General features: G+C 39.9%; 2 protein-coding genes across 2 annotated transcripts in view; one reads left to right on the top strand and one right to left on the bottom strand.

Annotated features, from left to right (window-relative positions):
• Window positions 1-2897: 2897 nt before the first annotated feature.
• map3k19 (mitogen-activated protein kinase kinase kinase 19) lies at window positions 2898-11943 on the bottom strand. Its single transcript, XM_077536844.1, has 13 exons — window positions 11910-11943; window positions 10790-10886; window positions 10130-10246; window positions 9611-9765; window positions 9468-9502; window positions 7373-9373; window positions 7200-7298; window positions 6515-6753; window positions 6190-6436; window positions 4725-4933; window positions 3940-4647; window positions 3294-3524; window positions 2898-3022 (listed from the first exon to the last, which is right to left on the bottom strand). Exons 2-11 carry the CDS (start codon window positions 10831-10833, stop codon window positions 4515-4517), a joined length of 3279 nt encoding a protein of 1092 aa, XP_077392970.1. The 5' UTR covers window positions 10834-10886; window positions 11910-11943; the 3' UTR covers window positions 2898-3022; window positions 3294-3524; window positions 3940-4514.
• Window positions 11944-15069: 3126 nt separating this feature from the next.
• Window positions 15070-22426, top strand: part of LOC144030491 (receptor activity-modifying protein 1-like) — a 51285-nt gene continuing 43928 nt past the window's right edge. The window contains exon 1 of the mRNA XM_077536854.1: window positions 15070-15505. Within this exon, the coding sequence (XP_077392980.1) occupies window positions 15448-15505 (58 nt within the window). The 5' untranslated portion in view covers window positions 15070-15447. The remainder of the gene's footprint in view (window positions 15506-22426) is intronic.

Here is a 22426-nt window from a genome sequence, read left to right as displayed (position 1 = left end):
GTCTTGTCAATTGATTCACAGCCAACATCATGAAAATGAAGTTTGAAAAATTAGACTTGTATTCAAGTTACTAAAGTGTTTTTTTTTTTTTTTCTGGGCCTGGAATGAATGAGTAATGCTAATATGCAATTTAGTATTTAATTCAAACTGAAGAAATCCATTATGTATACAACTAAAGATTTAAAAATTTAACCGCCTTAAAGTATTGTATAAAGCCCACCACGAAATTCTACCAGTTAATATACAAACTAGATTTATAAAAAGGGAAAGTGAGTATAAATTAAGAGGAATATACATTTTCTCTAAACCTAAATACAGAACAAAACAAAAAGAACGATGCATTTCAACTCAAGGTGTCAGTCTATGGAACAATTTGGATTGTAAAACAAAATCTTCTCAATATATTTGTATTTTTAAAAAATGTATAAAAGCATATTTACTGAAAAAATATATATCATAAAAGGACATGCAGTTCAATTATTTTTGAATTGTTTGGTAGTATTGTAATAAAAACGTCTTAACCGCTTGCTGTCATTGATTTTGTGTTGATTCTTTTTTTTTTTGTGTTGATTAGGGGCAGACAAAACAAGTTCTCTTCTGTCCCCTTTCATTTCTTTTATTTTAAAGTGAAATAAAAATTGATTTGATTTGAAACGATGAAATCGATTTTTATAAACAATTGGATATGTAACGGAGTATAGCTGTCACCCATAAATGTTCTCTGAATACTGACATGGGAATCTTCGTAATTTCTTGTGGTTTATCCAAAAGCACATGACGAATCTTAACCCATTAAAGTGCTATTTACTCTGTCCTGAAAGTTATATTCAAGCTCTGCCTTCCTCCATTAACTACACACAAAAAAAAATCTTACTGTAATAAAACTACAAAAACGAAAAACCCATCATTTGCTGCATTCGAGGATGGTCGAAAGTCTGATATATCCAAGTTGTTTTCCCCGTTCCGACCTGAAAGCTTGTTCGAGGCGAAAGTAAACAACCAAAATGGCGGATAGTGGTAAATTGTTTTTTATTTTGGTTCTTAAAACTGGTAAATTGTTTTTTATTCTGGTTCTTAAAACTCATTTTTGACCTCAAGCAAACTTACCTTCTCGTAATTTTGCTTCATTTATTGTTTTGATCTTATTTCATAAGCATTCCATACAGTTCAGTAGTTGACCGTATAATTTCATGCCGGGAGATACTGTCACGTACGTTGCGTTACGTGAAGTTGTATAGGTCGCTTGCACATCGTAATGCATCATGGGAGTTTTTCCTTCGGGCGCCATATTGGGTGTCCGCCGGTTCACAAGGTACACTCGCGAGTTACACGGTAGAGCTTATCAACCTGATGTAATTTTCGCAGTATTTTCACGATTTACCGAAAGATCAAAAACAACGATACAGGCAGAAGGTGTCTCTGTGTGGCGGGATTGATCCTAATTACGTCCTGACCAAGGGTGATTTTTTTTTTGACGGAGAAAGCTTGCTGGCCAAATGTGACATCTCTGGACATCTTTCCCTACCTCGTGTTGACAACATGCTTCATAACACGCCAACAAATCCCTGGAGGCTTACAATTATTTTGTAAGCGGGTGGATACAGAGTGTAAACTTTAACATCGCATCAGAAGAAACGGTTGCTGTTGCACGTAAGTAAACCACATGGTGTTGGTAATTCTGCACACAAAAATGTTGATTTGTTCTCAGGCTTCCTGTTATCATTGTGTTTACATGCACAGCTGGCTTTACCTGATGTGGTTTTTCTAATAATTTTATAACAGGCAAATATGGCAGAGCGTATAAGAATAAAAAGTAACTATGCACAGCCTCCCCGTGGCTTAATTAAATTTAATGCTACCCTTTCACTAGTTACATGTTACTTAATCAACTTATTCTAAATGGTTAAGGTTAACCACTCTCAGAGGACGTATTTTTAGTTTCAGTTTCCAGTACAATAAAACGTGTTCATGGTAACTACTGAGCATACTGACAGCTTTTCTTATGATCTCACGGTTAAGGAGGCTGTCACAACACCCAATTTCTGTCTGGTGCCAGATGGCAACAATTCCCATCACTTGTCACGACAACACCAATATTATTACCAGGTATGTATGGCTTTACTTTTTGTAGTTTCTTATTTAATTCTATGTTTCATATTTTCATTACAATGTTTGTAATATTTTCAGATTCAGGCACAGATGAGTTTAACTGGACGGACTTCTGCGACTTTGTGGTGTGGACAAAGTGTGATTGAGCGAGTCCACCCAGATCGCTCATTTTGGCCAGTTGGAAAAGCCAGTTTTTTCCCCCCAAAATCCCCTCCTTACCTGAACTGCTCGGGAGAGCATTTACTAGATCAGCAGTGGACTTCCAGTGTTCCTGCTCAGCCGCTGTCACCTACCACTTGCTCATGTACTTCAAAGATGCGGAATAAAGTAGTTTTTTTGTGCTGCAGCAGATTGTAAAATCAAATGATATCACTTGAAGTGTGCCAATCTAGACTGCCAAAAGGACAGTGGTTTTGTGACAAGTGTGAAACAAGGATTATTGGGAAAACTGAAACACAGTACTGGTACTTGTCTTACATTAAACAAATTTAAAAGAGAGCAACTTTTTCCTCTGTACATAGCATAATGAAAGTCATTGCGTACCCCATCAACATTACATCATACCGTCATCAGGATGGTAGGCACCTGTGCTAAAATAAACTACATTAATTAACAGTTCAATTTTTAACCCTGAAATTACTACATCTAATCATTATTCACTTCATTTTTTGTGCTTTTAGAAATAATAGAGATTTATGCCATTACTTTAAGAGGGACCATATTGCACATTGAGTCAAATCCTGTCATTTGTATTATGTATAGCTTTGTAAACAAACCCAACAATAGAATTTGTATAAACGCTGCCTTTATTAGCGCCAAACAAACAGTCGCATGTTGTCCTCCTCCAATGCTTTGATGCTCGCCTTCGTTTCCATCATGTCATTGGCAATCAAGTCGGTGTGGCATGAGATCCCTAAAGAAAAAAATAAAGAAAAAATCACAAAAAAATACGGTACCAGTAATAGGTTTAATATAGTAAAGTAGTATAGTTTTTTTGTCAGTGTAAAAGAAATGTACACATTTTGTTGCATTTTTTAATGTATGAACATTGCTACAGGCAAATACTTATTTCTATAAACACTTCCAAATGTCTCTAAAATATAAGGTGCGTGTACACACACAAACAAACACATACATTCACTCATGCATACAATATATCATGTAATGAATTCTGAGTGGCATACCAGAGTCAATGATGTCAGCAGTACTTGAGGGTACAGGTTACTGGAGCCATCTGGCTGCATAACTGCAACAATCTCTGCCACTTCGAGTCGTCTTTTCTTTGCTTGTCTCTCCTGTGCACGTTCATATCTTGGCACCGACTGGGCTGAGACATAGATGTTGTAACTTGGGACCCAACTTTAATGTTGGAGCACAGTCGGGATGATTGGACAGAAAAACGGGCGCAGGGCGACCTGTTAAAATAAACAAATATATAAACAAATAAAATATGGAAAGACTGGTTATTTTACCGCAGTAGGGTGGCCGTGAATAAGTTCTTTAGCATGATATGTAGGCTACCGGGGGTCTGTTTTCTTGCATCAGCCCCTTCTGTCTCTTTTTTTTTCCAAGTTTACATTTTGCCACCAAAAAAACATGTTATCGGCATTAAAAGCCCAAGACTAATCAATCCAATTTCAGCAGTAAACACTTTGCACTGGCACTACTTGGGTGAAAATGTTCGATGTTAGCTTTCGGCTAACGTCCGCTAGCCAGCTTGTACTACCGAACTTGCTTGCTCATGAATCCAAAACATAAGCAACTTGCCCATATATGGGCGGTCGAAACGTTATTAATCCTCATGCATTAAATAAAGGTAAACAAGCTTACCGCTCACAAAGTGATCGCTGCACACACGAGCCCAAAGTAACGACTTCCCTCCGGAGTCCGCACTCCTCTGTCTCCAGGCCCTGGTTCCTAATTATTTTCGGAATTCGGAAAAAAGACCGACCATTTTCCCCCTTGGCTTTGTTCGAACAGCCAACGATGCAGCAACAATGTACCATTTTAAACGCAGAAAACAAACGTGATAGATACGTGTTAGACCGAATCGCTACGTAAATGGAGGCCACCCAGCATGGCGACTACGAGAAATCCGAGGCGGAAGTGACGACATGTGCAAGCGACCTATTCTATCCATCCATTTCATGTTGAATATTTATGAATGAAAGAAAGCTACCTAGTTTTATACTCAAGTAAATTGTTTTACCATTCACGGTCTGTGGTCGCCATTGTAGAGTAACGTCACTTGTAGTCCGTCGTTGAAGTCGGGGTCCTTTTTTTTTTCCGACTTCGCAAGTGCAATTTCCGAGTTCAAGGGGGCGTTCCCGTACACACTTCCTGGTTTGAACTCTGAAAAGTCCGACTTCCAACCATCCTCGAATGCAGCAATATGCTGAAGCTTGTTAACCACATAATCCATCTGGATGACCACAGAAGTGATTTCTCTGTGCTTTACACGAGGCAAACCCATTCCTGTTCCTTGGAATAAATGAATGTTGGAGCAGTTGGTCTGCAGATGGCCGCAATCTCTGGTCACTAGAGAATATACATTTAATTAATCTCGTAATTTTCATCAAACGTTATTCTACATGTGGAATAATGAAACTTCTCACCTCGTCAAGCAAATGTTGACAAAGTCTTTGGCACCGTCTGAGAATCCCTCAGGGAGAGATGGCATCAATCCTCTTTTGGCCCCAATATAGAACAAGGCAGCTATCTTGTCCATGTGCGCTAGAGGGGGTTTCCCTGTCGCCATTTCAAAGACGGTGCAACCCACACTCCATATATCAGATTTTCTGCCATACCCTGTCTCTGTGATAACCTGTGGAGTGTGACATGACTTGGTGTTATTTTAATCCAATAGTACTTAAATGGATCATGGTCTACTTCAGACCCGTCACCAGAACCCAGGCTTAAGGGGGGCACATGAAATGCATGGGCGGGCCCAATTATTCTGAATACCATACTGACAGCATCAACTTGCCCAATATATTTGGATACATTTATGTAGCACTGTCGTGCATCTATCCATTGAATGGCGCCCGCTGACAGTATTATCATAGACCGCATTTACAGTACACACACATAAAGTAGACTGCGGTGGCGTCGTGGGTACGTTGACGCCATAGCCATATTAGATGAGGCAAAGTGAAGCTATTTGTAAAGATGCCTCCTTCTGTTTCTCCTTGGAGATGTATCATCAAGCCACAACTCATTGGATTAAAAAGGAATTATTATTACCTTTGATTATATTGTCCCATTCAAAGTCAATCTTACTATTTTTGCCGATGTAATGGCAAATACAATTGCCGCATCCAATAGGGCGGATGTGCTGACATATTGCTTCGAACGGGCCACCTGTTTGAACGGTGTCTGCAGCAGAATTAAAAAGAAAAAAGGAAAGCAAAATCCTACCTCATTGTAGATGCGCAAATGATATGTGGGTCCCGTAGTTTTTTTTAAGTTTTTTTTTAAAGTGACTCTTTAGTTGCCGACACGAAAGTAGTTTGTAGTATGTCCCTCCTCACTTGTCTTGTGCGCCAGCGTCCTCAGAAACTTGCAGCTTCACTTGTACAAAATGTACATGACTTTTGCATTGCACGCCAACATTGACATATTTGTCGCGTATGTGTATAAGTCAGCATAAGGCATACCTAGCATTATTTTCAGTAAGACTGTGATGGCTGTTGCAGATAAGACTGGCTATCAATCAAACAAAACCATACCACTATTTCTTCATATTGTGACATCTTGCAAGAATGCCGCCAGAAAACGTTACTTGTACAAATGGCCACTGTTGGCCGTAGCCGACGCCAAAAACAAGGACAATTCGGCGAGTGGCGAGCATTAGAAGCAATGAACTGAAGCAGCCAACACAAACGTAATATACCTCCGACACCACGAGACCTGTGTTGTGTTTATTGACACTCGGATATAAGAGTGCTAAACCGAATGAATGGAAAAATATAATAATAAAAAAAGGATAACCATTTTAGAGATCCATGCCTCAACTCAAGTTGGGCAGGCACGGACCCCTATGGCCCGCCCATGGTGACGGGTGTGGTCTACTTTAACTACCTCTGGAGCCATCCAGTAAGGTGTACCATGAACAGACTTGAGCACATCCCCACTGCTGGTGTGGCTTACACGACTGATGCGGCGTGCGCAACCAAAGTCTATGAGCTTGATGACTCCGGTGGGCATCAACATGACATTGTTTCCCTTCAAGTCACGGTGAATGACGCTGTTTTGGTGAAGGTAGGCCACCCCTTCCACGATCTGGTAGGTGTACAATGCCAGGACACGCTCTGGCAGTGGACCAAATCTGAGCCCAGGAGAAGAAGTTCAAGGTGTGAGAGAGACCGAGACCTTGTTTGTTCTTGTGCTACAGTATTTGACTGACCTGTGCAGAATGCTCGCAATGGATCCCCCTGGGATGTACTCCATGAAGATGGAAACCATGTGCTGATAAAGGGAGGTCCCGAGGAAACCCACAATATTGGCGTGGCTCAGGATTTTGAGCAGCTCGACTTCCTCCTGAAGACGACTATACTCTCTCCTTGCGGTCTCTGGGTCGGAGGAATCCAGAGTCACCTGCTTCACAGCTATTAACTGGCCTTGGTTGGTCAAGCCGCAGTATACCTGGTAAGAAAAGCAATGTTTGTCATGCATCATGGACAAACGTTCTTGGACATATGGTAATACCAGCTTCCACTCTGAGAAAGGGTTTCCATCTACCGTCATGCTCTTTATCATTAAGATAATCCAAAACTGTACCAACTTCTTTACGATTCAAAGGGAAGTATTGCACGGTCTGCCCCAAGACCAGGTTCGTTAATTTTTCACTTGGGAAGTTGGGACAAGGTCTAAACAAGGGGTAGGCGACCCTGCTCCTCGAGAGAGGCAGTCCTGCGTGTTTTAGATGTCACCTGGAAGTTCTGAAGAAGTCTGATAATGATCCTCACCTGTGTTGGAGGAGGGAAACATCTAAAACCGGCAGGACTGCGGCTCTCCGGGACCAGGGTTGCCTACCCTGGTCTAAACGTAGGCAGAGGTGGAAATAGGACAAGTAATCTTGATAGACTTACTGTCCCGTAGGCTCCACGGCCAAGGACTTCACCCTTAGTCCACGAAATAGCGTCACCTAGCCCGGAACCATGCAAGGCAGTCAAGTCCGTTAACATAACCTGAATTAAAAGAGAGATTTAAAAATTCCGAATCTGAGTTCATTTGCCAGTCATGTATTTATGTTCAGATTTACCCCAGATTTGCTTTCTAATGTGTGATTGTCTTCTTTTTGGTTCTCCAGGTTTGGGGGACATCGGCCAGTAGTAATATCTTTCTCATCCAATGAGATCAACTCTTCAGCCAGACATTGCAGCAAGTCATCTGTAAGTGGCCCATCCCCCACACCATTCAGAAACTTCTGATAAACTGGTGACGTAACAGTTTGGTCACTACTGTGATAAGGTTTCTGAGTTTCAATTATTGGTATTTGGCTGTTTTGTGATGACTCAGTAGTTGTTTGATTTCTGCTCCCTAGCAGATTTGTGATAGCTGCTGAATTTAAAGTTCTTTCTTCCATAGTTCTACATGTAAACCGCACAGATTTTTCATCTGTTTTTATTGTTTCTGAGTTCAGTCCAGAAATATCTTCCTCTATGCTAGATAACGTTGGATCTTCAATTTCTAAAGTGTTATTACATATCACACCGTCATTCACGAAAACTGTCGTCTCAGGTTTACTGCTGTTCCTTTTGTGTGCCGGTTTTGTTGCATGTGTGAGGCAAGCTTTTGTCCGTGAGGATATAAGTTTTGCTTTGCCTTTAGTTGCAACCACAGTAGTCTCTGTTGGGCTTCTTCTCATCTTTGTCTGCACTTGTTTCAAGGATCTGTATTTGACTGTACGTTTTTCTTGCGACTTCCCGGAAAGAGCAGACTGCAAGTGTTTGTCCTCACAGCTGACTGGATTTCGAAGATTATCGTAGATGGGACCAGCAAACATCTCATAAATAGCCGGTCCTCCACTCTCACTTTGAATGGTTGTAAACATGTCTTGGTATGTGATGCAGTCCACGGCAGATTTCGATCTTTGTATCCCAGCGACATCTGGACTGTTGAGCTGCCGCACGCTCTTCAGTTCTCTGGCTGTTGGGCACTGTTGTGCTTGGTTAGTGCACAACTTGTCAGGATTTGCCTTTCTGCTGTGTACACTAACAGTACCTCTCTTCCTTGGTAAGGAGGTGTTAGAGATTCTACCAATCTTAACCGATTTGAGCTTGGAGTTAACCAAATAGTCCTTAACCTGTTCAGTCACAATTTGTTCAGGGTTTCTTCCAGTATTATCTCTGGTTTGATTGGGCAGAAAGTGTTTTTTAGGGGGCTTATTCAGGCTAAAGACATTTCTGTCTTTGTGTCCAATTCCGCTAATGGGCAGGTTTGTCCTCAGTTCAGAGTTTGGACTGGACTCTTTTGCCGCATTTTGGGCAGGCTTTATTGCTTTCTTCACTTTTGCTCGCTTGAGATCCGTGCATTGGTTGTTAATTGGACATTTTAATGGGCTTTGTAGGAAAGCAGGGCTGTTATTTAACTTGGCACCCTCTGTTTTACAAGAAATCACCTCATCTGTCTCGAAATCTTTTGCAGTTACTGGATCATTAGCTAAGTAACCCTTAATTGTTGTATCTGCTTGCTTATCAGTCTTTGTGCAGCCATTATTGTTACACTTTGTCGAGTTTAGTGTTTTGTGTTTCACTGTCTCTCTTCTTGGGCTTGTGCTGTAATCCTGCCTTGCGTGGCTGCAATTTGTCAAACTCTGACAGCTCACAGGCTCTGTTCTCTGTATGCTTGTTGACTTGTGGATCTCTGTAATGGAACAGCTTTGTGACTGAGGTTTTAAACTCGGTCCCGTCTTCCCATTGAAGAACTCTGTGTCTTCAGGATGTTTGGCCTCAGTGAACATCAAGTGAATGTTTTCCCTTTGGTAATCCTCATCGTCCAGATCAGTAGAACTCTGGCTGCTGGTGCTGGACCCGCTGTCTTCACTGCCACCCCTTGTGGTGAGCGAGCTGGTATGTGGGGTGCCCCATGAAAATTGCCGCCTAATATGGGTCCTGAAAATTGGGCTCTTGCTGATGGGTTTCAAAGGAACACTGTGCTTTAGCGCTATTGCAGTAGAGTTGTCTCTTCGCCTGAGGTCCAGTGGTGCCAGTTGCTTGGGTGTCCGGAGAGGTGAAGCTGGTTGCAGAGCCAGTATGGGACCCTGTTGTAACGACAGAGAATGTATAAACAAAAATTCGGGACAGTGGCTACAAATATGGAATATGGTAAATAGCCAGTTGCTGTTTGAACCCCACCTTTTGTTGACTTAACATTTCGTGAGAGCCCAGTCCTGCATACACACGATATTTTACAAATTACAATTCATGATATACATTTTTTGAAACCTAATTGGAAAACTCAACTTGTAACAAACAAACTATCTATATGTTGTCCATACGTGTTTGAATGTGTGCCCGGGCCTGAAGCACATAGTTGGCACGCAGTAGTGGTTCCATGATGTTTGGAGCGGATTGGCTGAGCTTGTTCGGTTCTGCTACGGATATCAGCCCTAAGGAGGATGGAGATGAATTCACCACACTTCTTCTTCTCTGCCTGTCAGAAACACAAGAAGGTGAGTTTCAATTGACGTTTTGTCTCGTGTCGCGCTAGCTAGGCAGTCCTGAGCGCATGTTTTGTATGAATGATGGTTATTGCAAGGACAAATAGGATCTCACTGGCTTGAAATAAAGAATTAGAGGCTGTGGATTTGATAACTGTTCAAACTAACAATAGTCTACAAAAGTTGGTTACATCGTAATAAAGTTGTAAAAGTAGACCTTGATTAGCTCTCTAGACATGTAATTGCTTGCATTAGTATTTGCCTTTAGTTAAGTCCCTCTCGAGTCCAGAAAATGAGTCAAAACCAAGTTTCAAAAGCTAGTCTATCCCTGTACCCTCGTTCCGCTGTGTTGTGTACCTGTGTGTTGGAGGTACAGGCAATCGGTTGCTTGTCTGAGCCAGCTGCCCTGAAGAAGGAACAGGATCCAAATGGCTCTGGTACCTGTAATTATTGCCCAAGCTTGGCAACGTTGCCCTGAAAAAAAGATTATGTGGACACAGATGGGAGTTTAAATAGTTATCCATGTTTAGAGCCGGATTGCTACTGTACATTACTTCTAATGACAAACAGATGGTGATGTTGAGGTGGATATAAAAGCAAAAGACTCATCCCTTCCATCTATCTATCTATCTATCTCTACGTCTAGAAATATAGAAACCGGTTCAAAGAACTTTTTGTCTCCTTGGATAACCTGGACTTGATCCAAAAGCGAGGCTTCATGTAAAAGACAATGGGGCTGATTCATTCCCCCCTGTCTTTCTGTTTCTAACCTGTTTGGGGAGAACAGGTTGTCCTCTGGACACATTGACGGGTGGCTGCGTACAATTCTGCCAGTGTAACCCGAGAAGTCACCATTCTCATGCTGATGTCAAAGTAGGAGGCACTTGTTGACAATTCCAGTCATGGTGGTGCTGCTGTGTGTTAACTGTACACGCATTTGCGTTTGTGTACGCAAGTGTTTGTAATTCCGTATAAACAGATGCTTGGGGGAAAAAAGTGCACAAACACGCTACCCACCTGCTCGTTGTCACAGCGTCCTGGCAGGCTTGCATCATATCCATCAGCGTTTCCACGTTTTGGACGACGGGATGACTCTCCTCATCTTCTTTGTCTGCTTTAAAGACACACGTTATATCCATGTAGCAACAGGATTCAGCGATGGCGAGCATGTTCAACCACATGCAGTACATTTACTTGTTGATAAAGCAATGGGAATTACCTCTTTGTGCCTGCTGTTCCGTGATGCTTGTTTTCTATCTCCAGTCCTTCCCTCTGCCCTTTTTCTAAGCTTTTGTTTTCTGTGTGTGTGAATGAAGCTGCTGGCTCTGAGGCAAGCTAGTGAAGGTTCTAACGCCAAGGACCCCACCCACCCACACACATTAGTCCATCCCACCTTGTCCCACCTTAGTCATTCCCTCCCACCCACTTCCATTCACTCACTTTTGAAGAAGTTTATCCAAACGGCACAAATACAGATAAAAAAAACAAACAATCATTTGGACATTTGACGATGCCCTCAAGCAGGTGTTTGGACGCGAACAAATAATGCGGCATCAAAGCAACTGAAATAAACGGGGTTTAGGGTCCAGATAAACGACTAAAACGAACCTCTTGTCAACTGATGACCCTCTGTAACAGCTAAATCTCAGACAGAATATGAACTGAAGATTTTAAAAGTGCTACTGCACAATTGCAAAGAGTTTCAATTTCAAAATCAATTGGAATAGATGTGGATAACAGTTGAAGACATAATCAAACAGGTTTTCTTTAAAGTAGCCATTATTCCACTGGAAGACTAGGGCACATTTTTTTTACCTGGCCAAACATTTATACTCTCAAGTTTTATATTTGTAACTCACTAAGTAGCCTACAGTTGTAATAGCAATTGAGAAAAACTCCGTACCCAGTCTGGGGCTTTCACAATGGTACGGTTCACACCCTGAAGATCCCACTAGTTCCTGTAATAATCACATTCACAACATGATAATGACTTATTTTATCATAAAAATCATCTTTTTGAGCTTTTTTCAGGTTGACTTGACATAAACATTTAGTTATTATTCTTTCCAGTTTCTAGTTAAATCATTTCTGTTTGTAGTTCAATTTTCTAAAATTGCATAAAACAAACGTGACTTACCTCCCTGTGGCAATAGATTAGAAATTGGCCGTGTTGACTTGTTGATAACTGAATGGGGGACCTTGGAGCTGACTGCTCAGTGAAGCTTTCCAGGTCAAACTGGAGGTCCAAATGTCCTGGGTCCGAGTTGAAATCCTGGCCACAATCGTGTTCGTCCAGACGCGGTGTCACGTCGGCATCGACCGTAGAAATAATAGATGACAAGAACAAGTTTTTCAGTCAACTTCTTGGGCCTTGTTGTGCTCACTGAATCTGAGTGAGAGTCGGTGGTCAGCAGGTCAAGCATTTTCAAACGTTGAAGTCCACATGATCACCCACACCCTCCTTCAACTTGGTGTTGTTGACACAAGCTCCAAAGAGAAGTCATAATACAACAACGAAAAACGGCGTCTTCTTGGACCTTACTCGCTCTCGTATCTAACTTCATTCATTTGGCCGTTCGTTTCATTCATCCTGTTGACGTACACTCTTAAATAAATGCACGTCACGGTGTTATTGCCTTACGCACACAAACAAATCTTTCTTATTCATAAGTCACACATGAGAGGAGGATTTTAGGGTAACTGCAGGGTTTTTTTTCGTGCTGAAAAAGAGGATTATAAATGAACTTGGAATGTTATGTTAGAGTGAGAAGAAGGAACAGAGCTGAATATTCAGAGCTGTGCGCACATGCGTGGACCCACTGAAAAATTCATTTTACCTGCACTAGCCAATGAAATCCTTTACAAGAGCTTTGTTAAAAATTCCACTTTTACAAATATAATGAAGCTCATTTCGACTGACACAGTTGTTGAGGTACTCATTATTATTTCACGTATGCAGTGCCGCTCTTTCCACGACTATGGTTTTTGGATGAGTGTATATCTATCCCATTTTTTCCAGCACCCGATTTAAAAAGTGAATGAATTAGTAACCTGGAGGAAGTGAAAACCTGAGGAAGTGGACAAATATTGCACAATGTCACAAAGTGCCACATTGTAACTTCATTTTGTGCATGTGCACAGGGTGGAACTCGCCGTTCGGCAAACACGGGCGTCCTCAAACGTTTAGAAAAAAAACACAAAAAAAACAAACACATTGTTTTCTTCTTTACTCAGTCACTCCCAGCCATTTTCACAGAGCAATCCCGTTCGCTCCCAGCTGTCTTACTGGATTCCGTCTGATTTTGCAAGGCCCACAGAATATTATGTTCTAGTCCTATAAAAACATGGAACCTACCAAAAGAAAGATTAAAGTCTCTTCTTTCATCAGGGAAAAAAATATGTTTCTATCTGTTTCCGTTTTGCAGCAATTAGCATTGGAATATAGCTAAGTTTCGTCATGATTCAAAAATCTATTTAGAATTTGAGTAATTGAGCTTGATTCAACACGGTCCTGGTTGATCTCTTATACTCTGCTGCCACCTGCTGGCCGTTTGTGTAATAACTATCATTTCTTCAACCGTTCTTTGTAGTTTTGAGGCTGCATCAAAGCCTTCTGTATGCTCTAGCATAAAAAACAAACAAACAAACAAACAAACAAACGTATAAATACGTCTTTGGGACACAAAACATTTAAAATAGAATGTATTTATAAGTTTTTGGGGGCAAATGAGTTAATTTGGTGTTTAAAAAACACATTAAAATGTGTAATCTACCATGACCCCAAAATACTTATTTTATTCATTTATGACACCATTAAATTTTATCAAACATGGTCAGTTCAATGGCACATTCCCAATTGACCAATCAGAGAAAAGGGGTGGTCCTAAATTTCTGTACATAAATTCACAAGTTTAGTCACAAATCATGAGACACTTTTAATACTCAAAAAATGATGCCATCATCTTAGTCTGGCATAGCTTTGAGTTGCAGTGTTTCGGCTAAGTTGCCATTTGAAACAAACTTTTAACTTACTGTGATGTTTCATTGCCAACAAATTCCCAAGTCTTGCGATTAAAAAAAAAAAAAGTCCTTCGTTTCTCAACTCTCTTATGTTTCAAGTCTTCTTATTTGCACAGTTCCTGCTACACGTTTACACTCGGTTGCCTGGGAGACGCCCAGACAGACTGCCACGTTTTAAAATACCAGCAACTTGCTATTGTTGCCTGATACAAGATTTAAAAAAATAAAAAAAAAGGAATATTGACTTTCTGTCGAAATGGAGGGACAGATGTATTTATTTATTCAAAATCTCGATTGAACAATATGCCAAACAGAGAATTATTTCAAATATGCATGTAGAAAAACAGCCAAACATAAACAAGAATATGTAATCAAAAACATACACGTGATCAAGAGTAAAACAATTGGATAGCATTGAAAAGGGAACACAATAGGTTTTCTTTTTCTTTTTTTTAAATGCAGATATTTATGGAGCCCCTAAAGTGACTTGGTGGGGGGGGGGAAAATGAAATATGTTTCTTAATAGGACGAGAAAACATTCTTGTTCTAATGAGAAACTTTGTCGTTAGGATGAGAAAGTACTCCGTTGCTAGCATATGGCCGGGAGACCCATTCATCTGGTACTTTATTTATAATTACATAATTAAATACATTACTGCTATACTCGCAAAGTCGTCCCCATTATGTTGTGTCTGAGAGACTTTTAAAATGCCTGAAGTCTTGTAGTCTGCTAAATAAGCTTCCACTCATGTTCAAGCAAGAAAACAAGAACGTTTCTTTTATATTGAAGATTTTACCACAGCAAATTCCAATTTGTGAATATAATTATTTTTTCTAGAAATATAATCAGATTAATTAGATGATATTCTAATGCCTTAGTAAACATGTTGATTGGCACTCCAACTTTGTAGGGCTCCGAATGGCCACTAGATGGCAGTGACCGACAATTGCAATTGTAATCAACCATGCATGCACCTGTCTTCAACAAGCCAACGTTATTAAATTACCCTCTGAGTAATTGGCACCACTTCACTTTTCTTGTATTTCGTCTCTTTGTAACACTGAGCATAGAGGCCCCCCTTCCTCTTCAATGCATATTTCATGAAGAATACTTTATGTCGAATATTGCATGGCTACTGTCCACACATGAGTTGAAGCTGACAAGTTGTTTGCGACCAGCCAATGGAAAACTACCATCAAGAATGCGCCCCCCACCAGCTCGACCACCCCTCATTGCGCCTCAACCCGCCTCCCGATGCCGTAATTGCTATGTTTGGATCTCCCCTCCGCCAGTGTCACCTCCGCCCATCCAGTGTGTGCACGGAAGGACACTTTCACACTCACACACACGGACAAGCTCAGGCTGCAATTCGTCTCATGGCGCCCCGAACGCTTTCCAACAGCGCGCACCGCGTGGAGCGTCCCCGGGGTGGAAGGTAGCAAATGACCCACCCCACACCTCCCCCGACTGCATGTGACTGTGCTGGGGCACCTCACGAAGACTCTCTATTTATGACCGTGTTGGATCGGCGCGCCATGCGTCTTCATCGGCGTCCAGCGGGACTCTCTTTCGGGCTCCTCTGAGTGACTCCCGAGATTCCAACTAACTTTTTTTTTGTGTCTTGGGAAATTTGTCAAGGGGAGGGGGCGCCAGGATGGGAGCTTGGATCGGGGCAGCCCGTCAGAAACTGACGCTGCTGTGGATTATTGTGGGTAAGTCAACAACACGCGGTAATGTCGGTAACGGTGTGTCGCACTCGCGACTGAACGAAATAAGGGGGTTGTAACAAGTGAAACAACTTGAAAAAGCTTGCACAACTTCTTGCTTGTGTGTTTGTTCACGACATAGTTTGTGATGTGCAATTTCAATGCACTTTGAATTTCAAATTGTGTCGTATGAATTGTGTATAAAGTATTTGTTGGCTCAGGTGTTCAGTCTTTACGCCATTGAAATATTTCGTTTACGCCAATGACATTCACTCAATCTTACAATGAGGATCTCCGTCAATTAATACACATTAAAAGCCATGAAATGGAATTTTCTAAAATTAAAACTTGACTCATTGAGCAATTTTCAGCAGTTAAAAGTTAATATTGTGTCTATAATTAATGTGGTAACTTCATTATTTTTCATGCACAATTAATACCTTTAAAAAATAATTTTTCTACTTGCTGTCGACTGATGATGACATCACCGTGTTGAGGAAATAGGTAAAGACCAATCATGGCTCACCTGTTTTCTGGGGTTGGTCAGCAAACTGAGCCATGATTGGTCGTTACCTACTCCCTCAGCACAGGTGATGTTATCATCAGTCGACAGCAAGTAGAAAAAGTACTTTTTAAAGGTATTAATTGTACATGAAAAATAATGAAGTTACAACATTAATTATAGACAAAATATTAACTTTTTTACGGCTGAAAAATGGCTCAATGAGTCAAGTATCCCTTTAAATAGCACTGACAAGCATGAAATACAATGTCGAGAGGCATTACAAATTTAAATGCAAATGTCGTTCATACTTTACAGACAGTTGTGCATATGTATATGAGTCACAATTTAGCAGTAATAAATGTGATAATTATGGAGACTGTTGACTATAGTTCTAATTTTCAATTAACATAGTAGCCTGTAGTCAATTTGCTTCATGTTCTAAATGCAAATTGCTCTGAATTTGAAAAGGAAAAATGGGCTGTTCCGGTCACTAACGTCCAACATGAAACACTAATGCCACCTAGTGGCAAGAAAAATGACCTCAACATATGTCTCAGTGTTTCACACTCCTTTTAACTGCAACGACATACAGTCATTTGTTGGTGAACTGTCAAAATACATAGTCTTTTCACCTGTGGTATATTTTGTTGACACTTCTGCTCCGAACTCTGCCATGAACAACTTCCTGGTGGGTTGGGTTCCATGCTCATAACTCAAGTCTCTTTCAGTGGGAGCTGCCTACAACATAGTAGGCTACTTCATTTATTTATTTTTTAAGACCCTTCCGCCACTGAGTGCTTCTCCCTCTTTTGTTTTCCACTTTTATAAATAAAAGTGGCAGCACATGCAAGCCAATTCAGCCTATTAATTGAGTGGTGTACGATACTTGTAAAATGTATCATAGTCTCTAAGTCTTTAAGGTCAACAATATTGTTTACACAATATGCTTAGAGAGAGTTACCAAAAAAAAAGTGTTTACTTGTCTGGAGACACGAGTGCTCGTCTGTGTTTATTCATCACGTTCTCTAAGAAGTTGCATGCTTACATATTTATACAGCCTTTGACAAATGAACCCCGCGGCACCTTAATTAAACCTCCCACCTTCCAGTAGCTTGTGGAAAGGCTTGCGCTTGGTTATGTAAAGCTTCTTTTTTTTTCCGAGCTAGATAAATATAGAAATAAACTCACTTCTCCTCATTTGATTGGATAGTTGGGACATCCCTACAAATATTTCACGTCGTTCTGGCATTGGTTGAGGAATGGAGCTGCACCATCTCCTGTGTTTGGGTTGACATTTCCTCCAGTAACACGTCTCCACTGGTCACAGTAAATAGACCTTGCCGGAGCTCATTATCTTGAGCGGCACACACGCAACGGCAGCTGTTCAGTAACAAGAATGCCAATTACACAAGGTGGTGTCGCACCTGTCTGCCCTTTTCTCGCAACACGTTCCATTTGTCTTCTTTCTTCCTTCAATAGAGGGCAATTTTCCATTTTAGTTCACCAAATCCTGTAAATACTTTTCCCCATTTCTATTTCTCGTCTTTTCATTTTCCAGAGAATGATTTTATTCTCTCGGTCTTGCAGGAATGTTTGGCGGGCATATCAATAGCTGAAACCCTTATCATCATTATTATTATTGGGACTTAAATTAGTAACAAGTACTAAAAATCATGGCCGTGCATGAAAGCCAAACCGTCCTTTAAAATCCAAAGTTACACATTGTGACAGCTGAATTTTTCCATTCAGTTTTGTGACAACTGTTAAATATGGTGATGCTGCATGGAACCCTAACCCCCCTTTGAAACCCTTACTCTTAAACCCTGACTCCTTTAAAACCCAAGATCACACATTCTGATAGCTGAATATTTCAGCTGAATTTAATAACTGTTCAAAATCATGAACAGGTATGCATGGTAACCACACTTCCCCTTTTTAAACCTTACTCTTAAACAAAACTCTTCTTTTCAATCAATGTCACTTACACTCATTCGAAATCACACTGACGTGGGATTCAGTAAAAAACTTTTTTTTTTTTTTTGGTAACAATTTAAAGCTGTTTATCAAGTGTTGTCATGTCGACACCAGTATTGCTTTTGTTGCCATGATGATGGGGGCGGAGCTATAGTGTTCACTATGCAGAATTCAAACTCATATAGTGCGTGCAAATAAAGTGAACGTCCATATTGGTAAAAGAAGAAAATTTCATTCCTGCAACATGACACCTTAAGTTTCCTTTCAAAGTATGTAAAATTTTCTACAGAATCGAAAAGTGTGAACATGACTGCCCTTCAAGTTGTTTCATTGCAGTGATTTGTCACTCAGAGTGACAAATCATTGCAATAAACTTGCGACTCCCAGAGTGACTCACTGTGGGAGTCTCAAGTTTTATGGACGGGTTCACTCTGTTTGCGTTCATTCCGTCTACGAGTTCACCAGGTTACACTTTTTCTTTGAAGGAGTTCTTTTGAAGCATTTCTGCTCCACTGAAAGAACATGACACATCAAAAGTGTGCTAAATTCAATGCCGCAACATCAAAAAAAAACTTGTTGCGTGGAGCCACCTACAAGCATTTATCTAACCAGACTAGTAATATGTCGGTATTTATAGAGAGACGGAGGAGAGGAAGCAAGCAAGCAAACATCATCGCTTATTTTAGGTGCTACATTTTATTTCGCAAGTTTGACATCAATTCACATTTAAAGGAGAAGTGGAAATTCTACTTTGAATTGAAATATTGTGGTGAAATAGAATTTGTTTTGTAACTCAAAACACTCTTCAACAATCATATTTCACCATTAAATTGAATGATGACATTCATTTATTCCAGCCTCCCAAAATTCATTTAAAGTCAACCTTAAACATTTCTTGACAATATGTTATATGTGACCTCAATAGTCTAAACATGGCATTCTGATTAATATTCCATTTGTGGAATAAGAGTTATGATGCAAAATCCAGCCATTTTTTTTGTTTAAATCCATCTCAGGGGGCGGCCATTTTGCCACTTGCTGTCGACTGAAGATGACATCGATGTAGCGTCGGGTTACAACCAATCACAATTGACCTGTTCTCTGAAGCTGAGCTGTGATTGGTTGTTACCCGAGACCTGAGCAACGGTGATGTCATCTTCAGGCGACAGCACGTGGCAAAATGGCCGCCTCCATGAGATGGATAAACACAGCTGGATTTTGTTGCTTAATTTGTATTACACTAACACAATATTAACCAGAATACCATATTTAGATTAGTGGGGCTACATAGAACATAATTATTATAAAAAAAATTTGGGAGTTTGACTTCACCTTAAGGACAAAGAATGAATTTCAGTATGAATACTTGTTGGCTGGCAACAGATCCAGGTGGTACCCCGCTGCTGGCCTCAAGTCAGCTGGGAGAGACTCACCTTCATGAGCACAAGAAAATTTATGGAAATTATTATTATTATTGTTATTATTATTATTATTATTATTATTATTATTATTTTACATTCCTCAAGGTTGAAGAAAAATTACATGCCACTTCAAGGGATACTTGACTCATTGAGCTCATTTTATAAATAATTAATGTGGTAACATCATTGTTTTTCATGTACAATTAATACATTTAAAAAGTAATTTTTCTACTTGCTGTCGACTGATGATGACATCACCTGTGCTGAGGAAGCAGGTAACGACCAATCATGGCTCAGTTTACTGACCAAACCTAGAAAACAGGTGAGCCATGATTTGCCGTTCACTACTTCCTCGGCACAGGTGATGTCATCATCAGTCGACAGCAAGTAGAAAAATTACTTTTTAAATGTATTAATTGTACATGAAAAATAATGAAGTTAGCAAATTCATTCTGGATAAAATATTAACTTTTCACTGCTGAAAATTGTTCAATGAGTCAAGTATCCCTTTAAATATGCTGATTGTAATCAAGTATTTGTCTTTCACCACGTGGCAGGAAGACAAATAGAATCTATTTTTCCATTTAACAAATCTCAATGGAAATCATCACCAGGTTTGTCTGTGTGCGATAAATTATAATAATAATAATCTCTCCAACCGCCAGCAAATCTGAACACTTTACCGCCCGTACCAGCGATCGGCTGCAGTCCTGAAACTTCATTTTCCTCTCCAGTTAATGGAGCAGCTGCCTCGCCAGACTGCAAATCTGTCCAATTTTCACCTCCCATCAAAACGTACAGATTATTAATGGTTCTCATCAGCTTCTTTCACACTCCTTGATCATACGACCTGTAGATAAATGATCACTTCAAGTCATCTGTGGGGCAAAAAAATTAGTCATCTATGAAAATTGCCTTCATTCTGCCCCATCATCAACATGGAGCTGCTTTTACCTTGCCCTCCCCTTCTCTCGCCATTAATCAGCATGAGCGCTGTTTTTCATGATCGGGCCCGAGCGGCTAATGAGCGGCGTGTTGAGGCGCTGCTGTTCAGCGGAGCGTGTGAGCGTGCATGTGTGGGATTCTCTTTTGTGCGGAGATGAGAGTCGGCTTTTGTATTGTGTTGTATGTAGGTGTCCAAAGTGTAATCGGCGTACTTTGGCAGGGCACATCCATGTGACAAAACACATTTGCTGCTCACTAAAGGTCACAAAAACAAACACTCAATTTCTCCGCCCATGGCTAACAGCTAGCATTAGCATTAGCTAATATTTTACTTAGCTTGAATGTTGGAGTTAAGACTGCTGGAGACGATTTTTTTGTATTCATTTCTCCCTAAACCTAACCCGCCATCTGTTTTGAAGAGGACTGAAGAACTTTCTAGACGGTTTATTACCATCTGGTCACATCAGATGGTCGATGCTTGACCCCGACATTGCAGAGTGAAAGGCCAACGTTAACATGCTGACTTTGAATATGTGGAATCAGTTGGGGAGTGTGAAGGAAAAATGTTTCCTCATTGTTTTTTATGTTTCTAAAATAGCGGGGAAAGTTTTCCAATTCCTCCTGTGAACCCATCCATGCCCTCCAAATATCAGTCAAGTAGTTCCATGTGGTTATGTAAGAACTAATTGCGACGCTACAGCTATGGAGAATGGCGGCACAGCGAGATCAACATGAGGCTGAGCCTTTAAGCAAACACGTGGCCACTGAAAGTCCCCTCAAATAAAACACTGCAATGACTAAATATGCTGTGCATGGATGCATGCTGGCAAATATTGGCATGGGCACGCCATTGCAAAAAAAATCAGACTAATTATCCAATGCCAGTATGAGATTTTTTAAATCGGAACGGGAAAAAAAGATGACATTTTCATCTTAACAAAAAACCTTTCTTGCTTTTATAATTGTAAATCTGGCACAATGCCTTATGTTATAGTATTAGGATATATGTGACTCTTCCACAAACACTATTGTAGGAACACAAAATACTTTAATCTGTCTCTTGAATGTACCTTCTGCTATCTAAAGACGCGTTTGCACTTGAGAAAACTAATCTCGGTTAACTCTCAGATGGTGCTAAAATAGACACTCTACATTTATCTTCGCCTTGATGGAAATAAGCATTCACCCATCCACCCATCCACCCATCCATCCATCCATCCATCCATCCATTTTCTATCCCAGCTGGCTTCAGGCAGTAGGCGAAATACTGGTTGCCAGCCAGTTGCAGTGGAAATCAGCAATAAAAAGGAAATATAAACTACATTTATGATGAAGTACTTATAAACGAAAAGTATAATTTATAATTATTGATTATATAATATATAATTTATTTTATATTCTATACTATTTATTATAAGTATTATTTTTTATATTCATTTATATATTTATATTATTGTTTTCTATACTTATATTATTTTACATATTTATTTAGAATATTATTTTATATAATTTTATAAGTTACTATTATAATAATAATAATTATATTATTTTTTATATTTATTTATATATTTTATATTATTTTTATATACTTCTATATTTATTTAGAATATCTTTATTTAAAATAATTTTTAAAATAATTTTATAAGTTACTATTATAATAATAATAATAATTGTTATTATTATATTTTTTTATATTCATTTATAGATTATTTTTATACTGCGATTGGCTGGCAACCAGTCCAAGGTGTACCCTGCCTACTGCCCAATGCCAGCTGAGATAGGCTCCAGCACCCCCCGTGACCCTAGTGAGGAATAAGCGGTCAAGAAAATGGATGGATGGATTATTTTTATATACTTATTTAATTCATTTATTTAGAATATTTGTATTTTATATAATTTTAAGTTCCTTAATAGTAGTAGTACTGTAAAAGTCAAACCCTTTTAGAAAAAACATTGAAAAGCATGTCATGGGAACTGCTATGTAAGCAGATTAGAATTGTAATCGGCACACCTGAGGGAAATCTGGCAGTTGATGGCTGAAGGTGGGAGCAGCGGTGCGAAGCGCAAGAACACAACTCTGAT

Source organism: Festucalex cinctus, chromosome 11, assembly GCF_051991245.1.
Source record: "Festucalex cinctus isolate MCC-2025b chromosome 11, RoL_Fcin_1.0, whole genome shotgun sequence".
NCBI classification, from domain to species: domain Eukaryota; kingdom Metazoa; phylum Chordata; class Actinopteri; order Syngnathiformes; family Syngnathidae; genus Festucalex; species Festucalex cinctus.
Note: the sequence above shows the minus strand (reverse complement) of the source record. Positions and strands in the feature narration are given on the sequence as shown.

Coding starts and splice junctions, on each gene's coding strand:
- map3k19 (XM_077536844.1), bottom strand. CDS start 10,833: ATGGATATGATGCAAGCCTGCCAGGACGCTGTGACAACGAGCAG. Junction 9,766..10,129: donor CCTGTACCTCCAACACACAG/GTACACAACACA, acceptor TGTTTCTGACAG/GCAGAGAAGAAGAAGTGTGG. Junction 7,299..7,372: donor CATTAGAAAGCAAATCTGGG/GTAAATCTGAAC, acceptor CTTTTAATTCAG/GTTATGTTAACGGACTTGAC.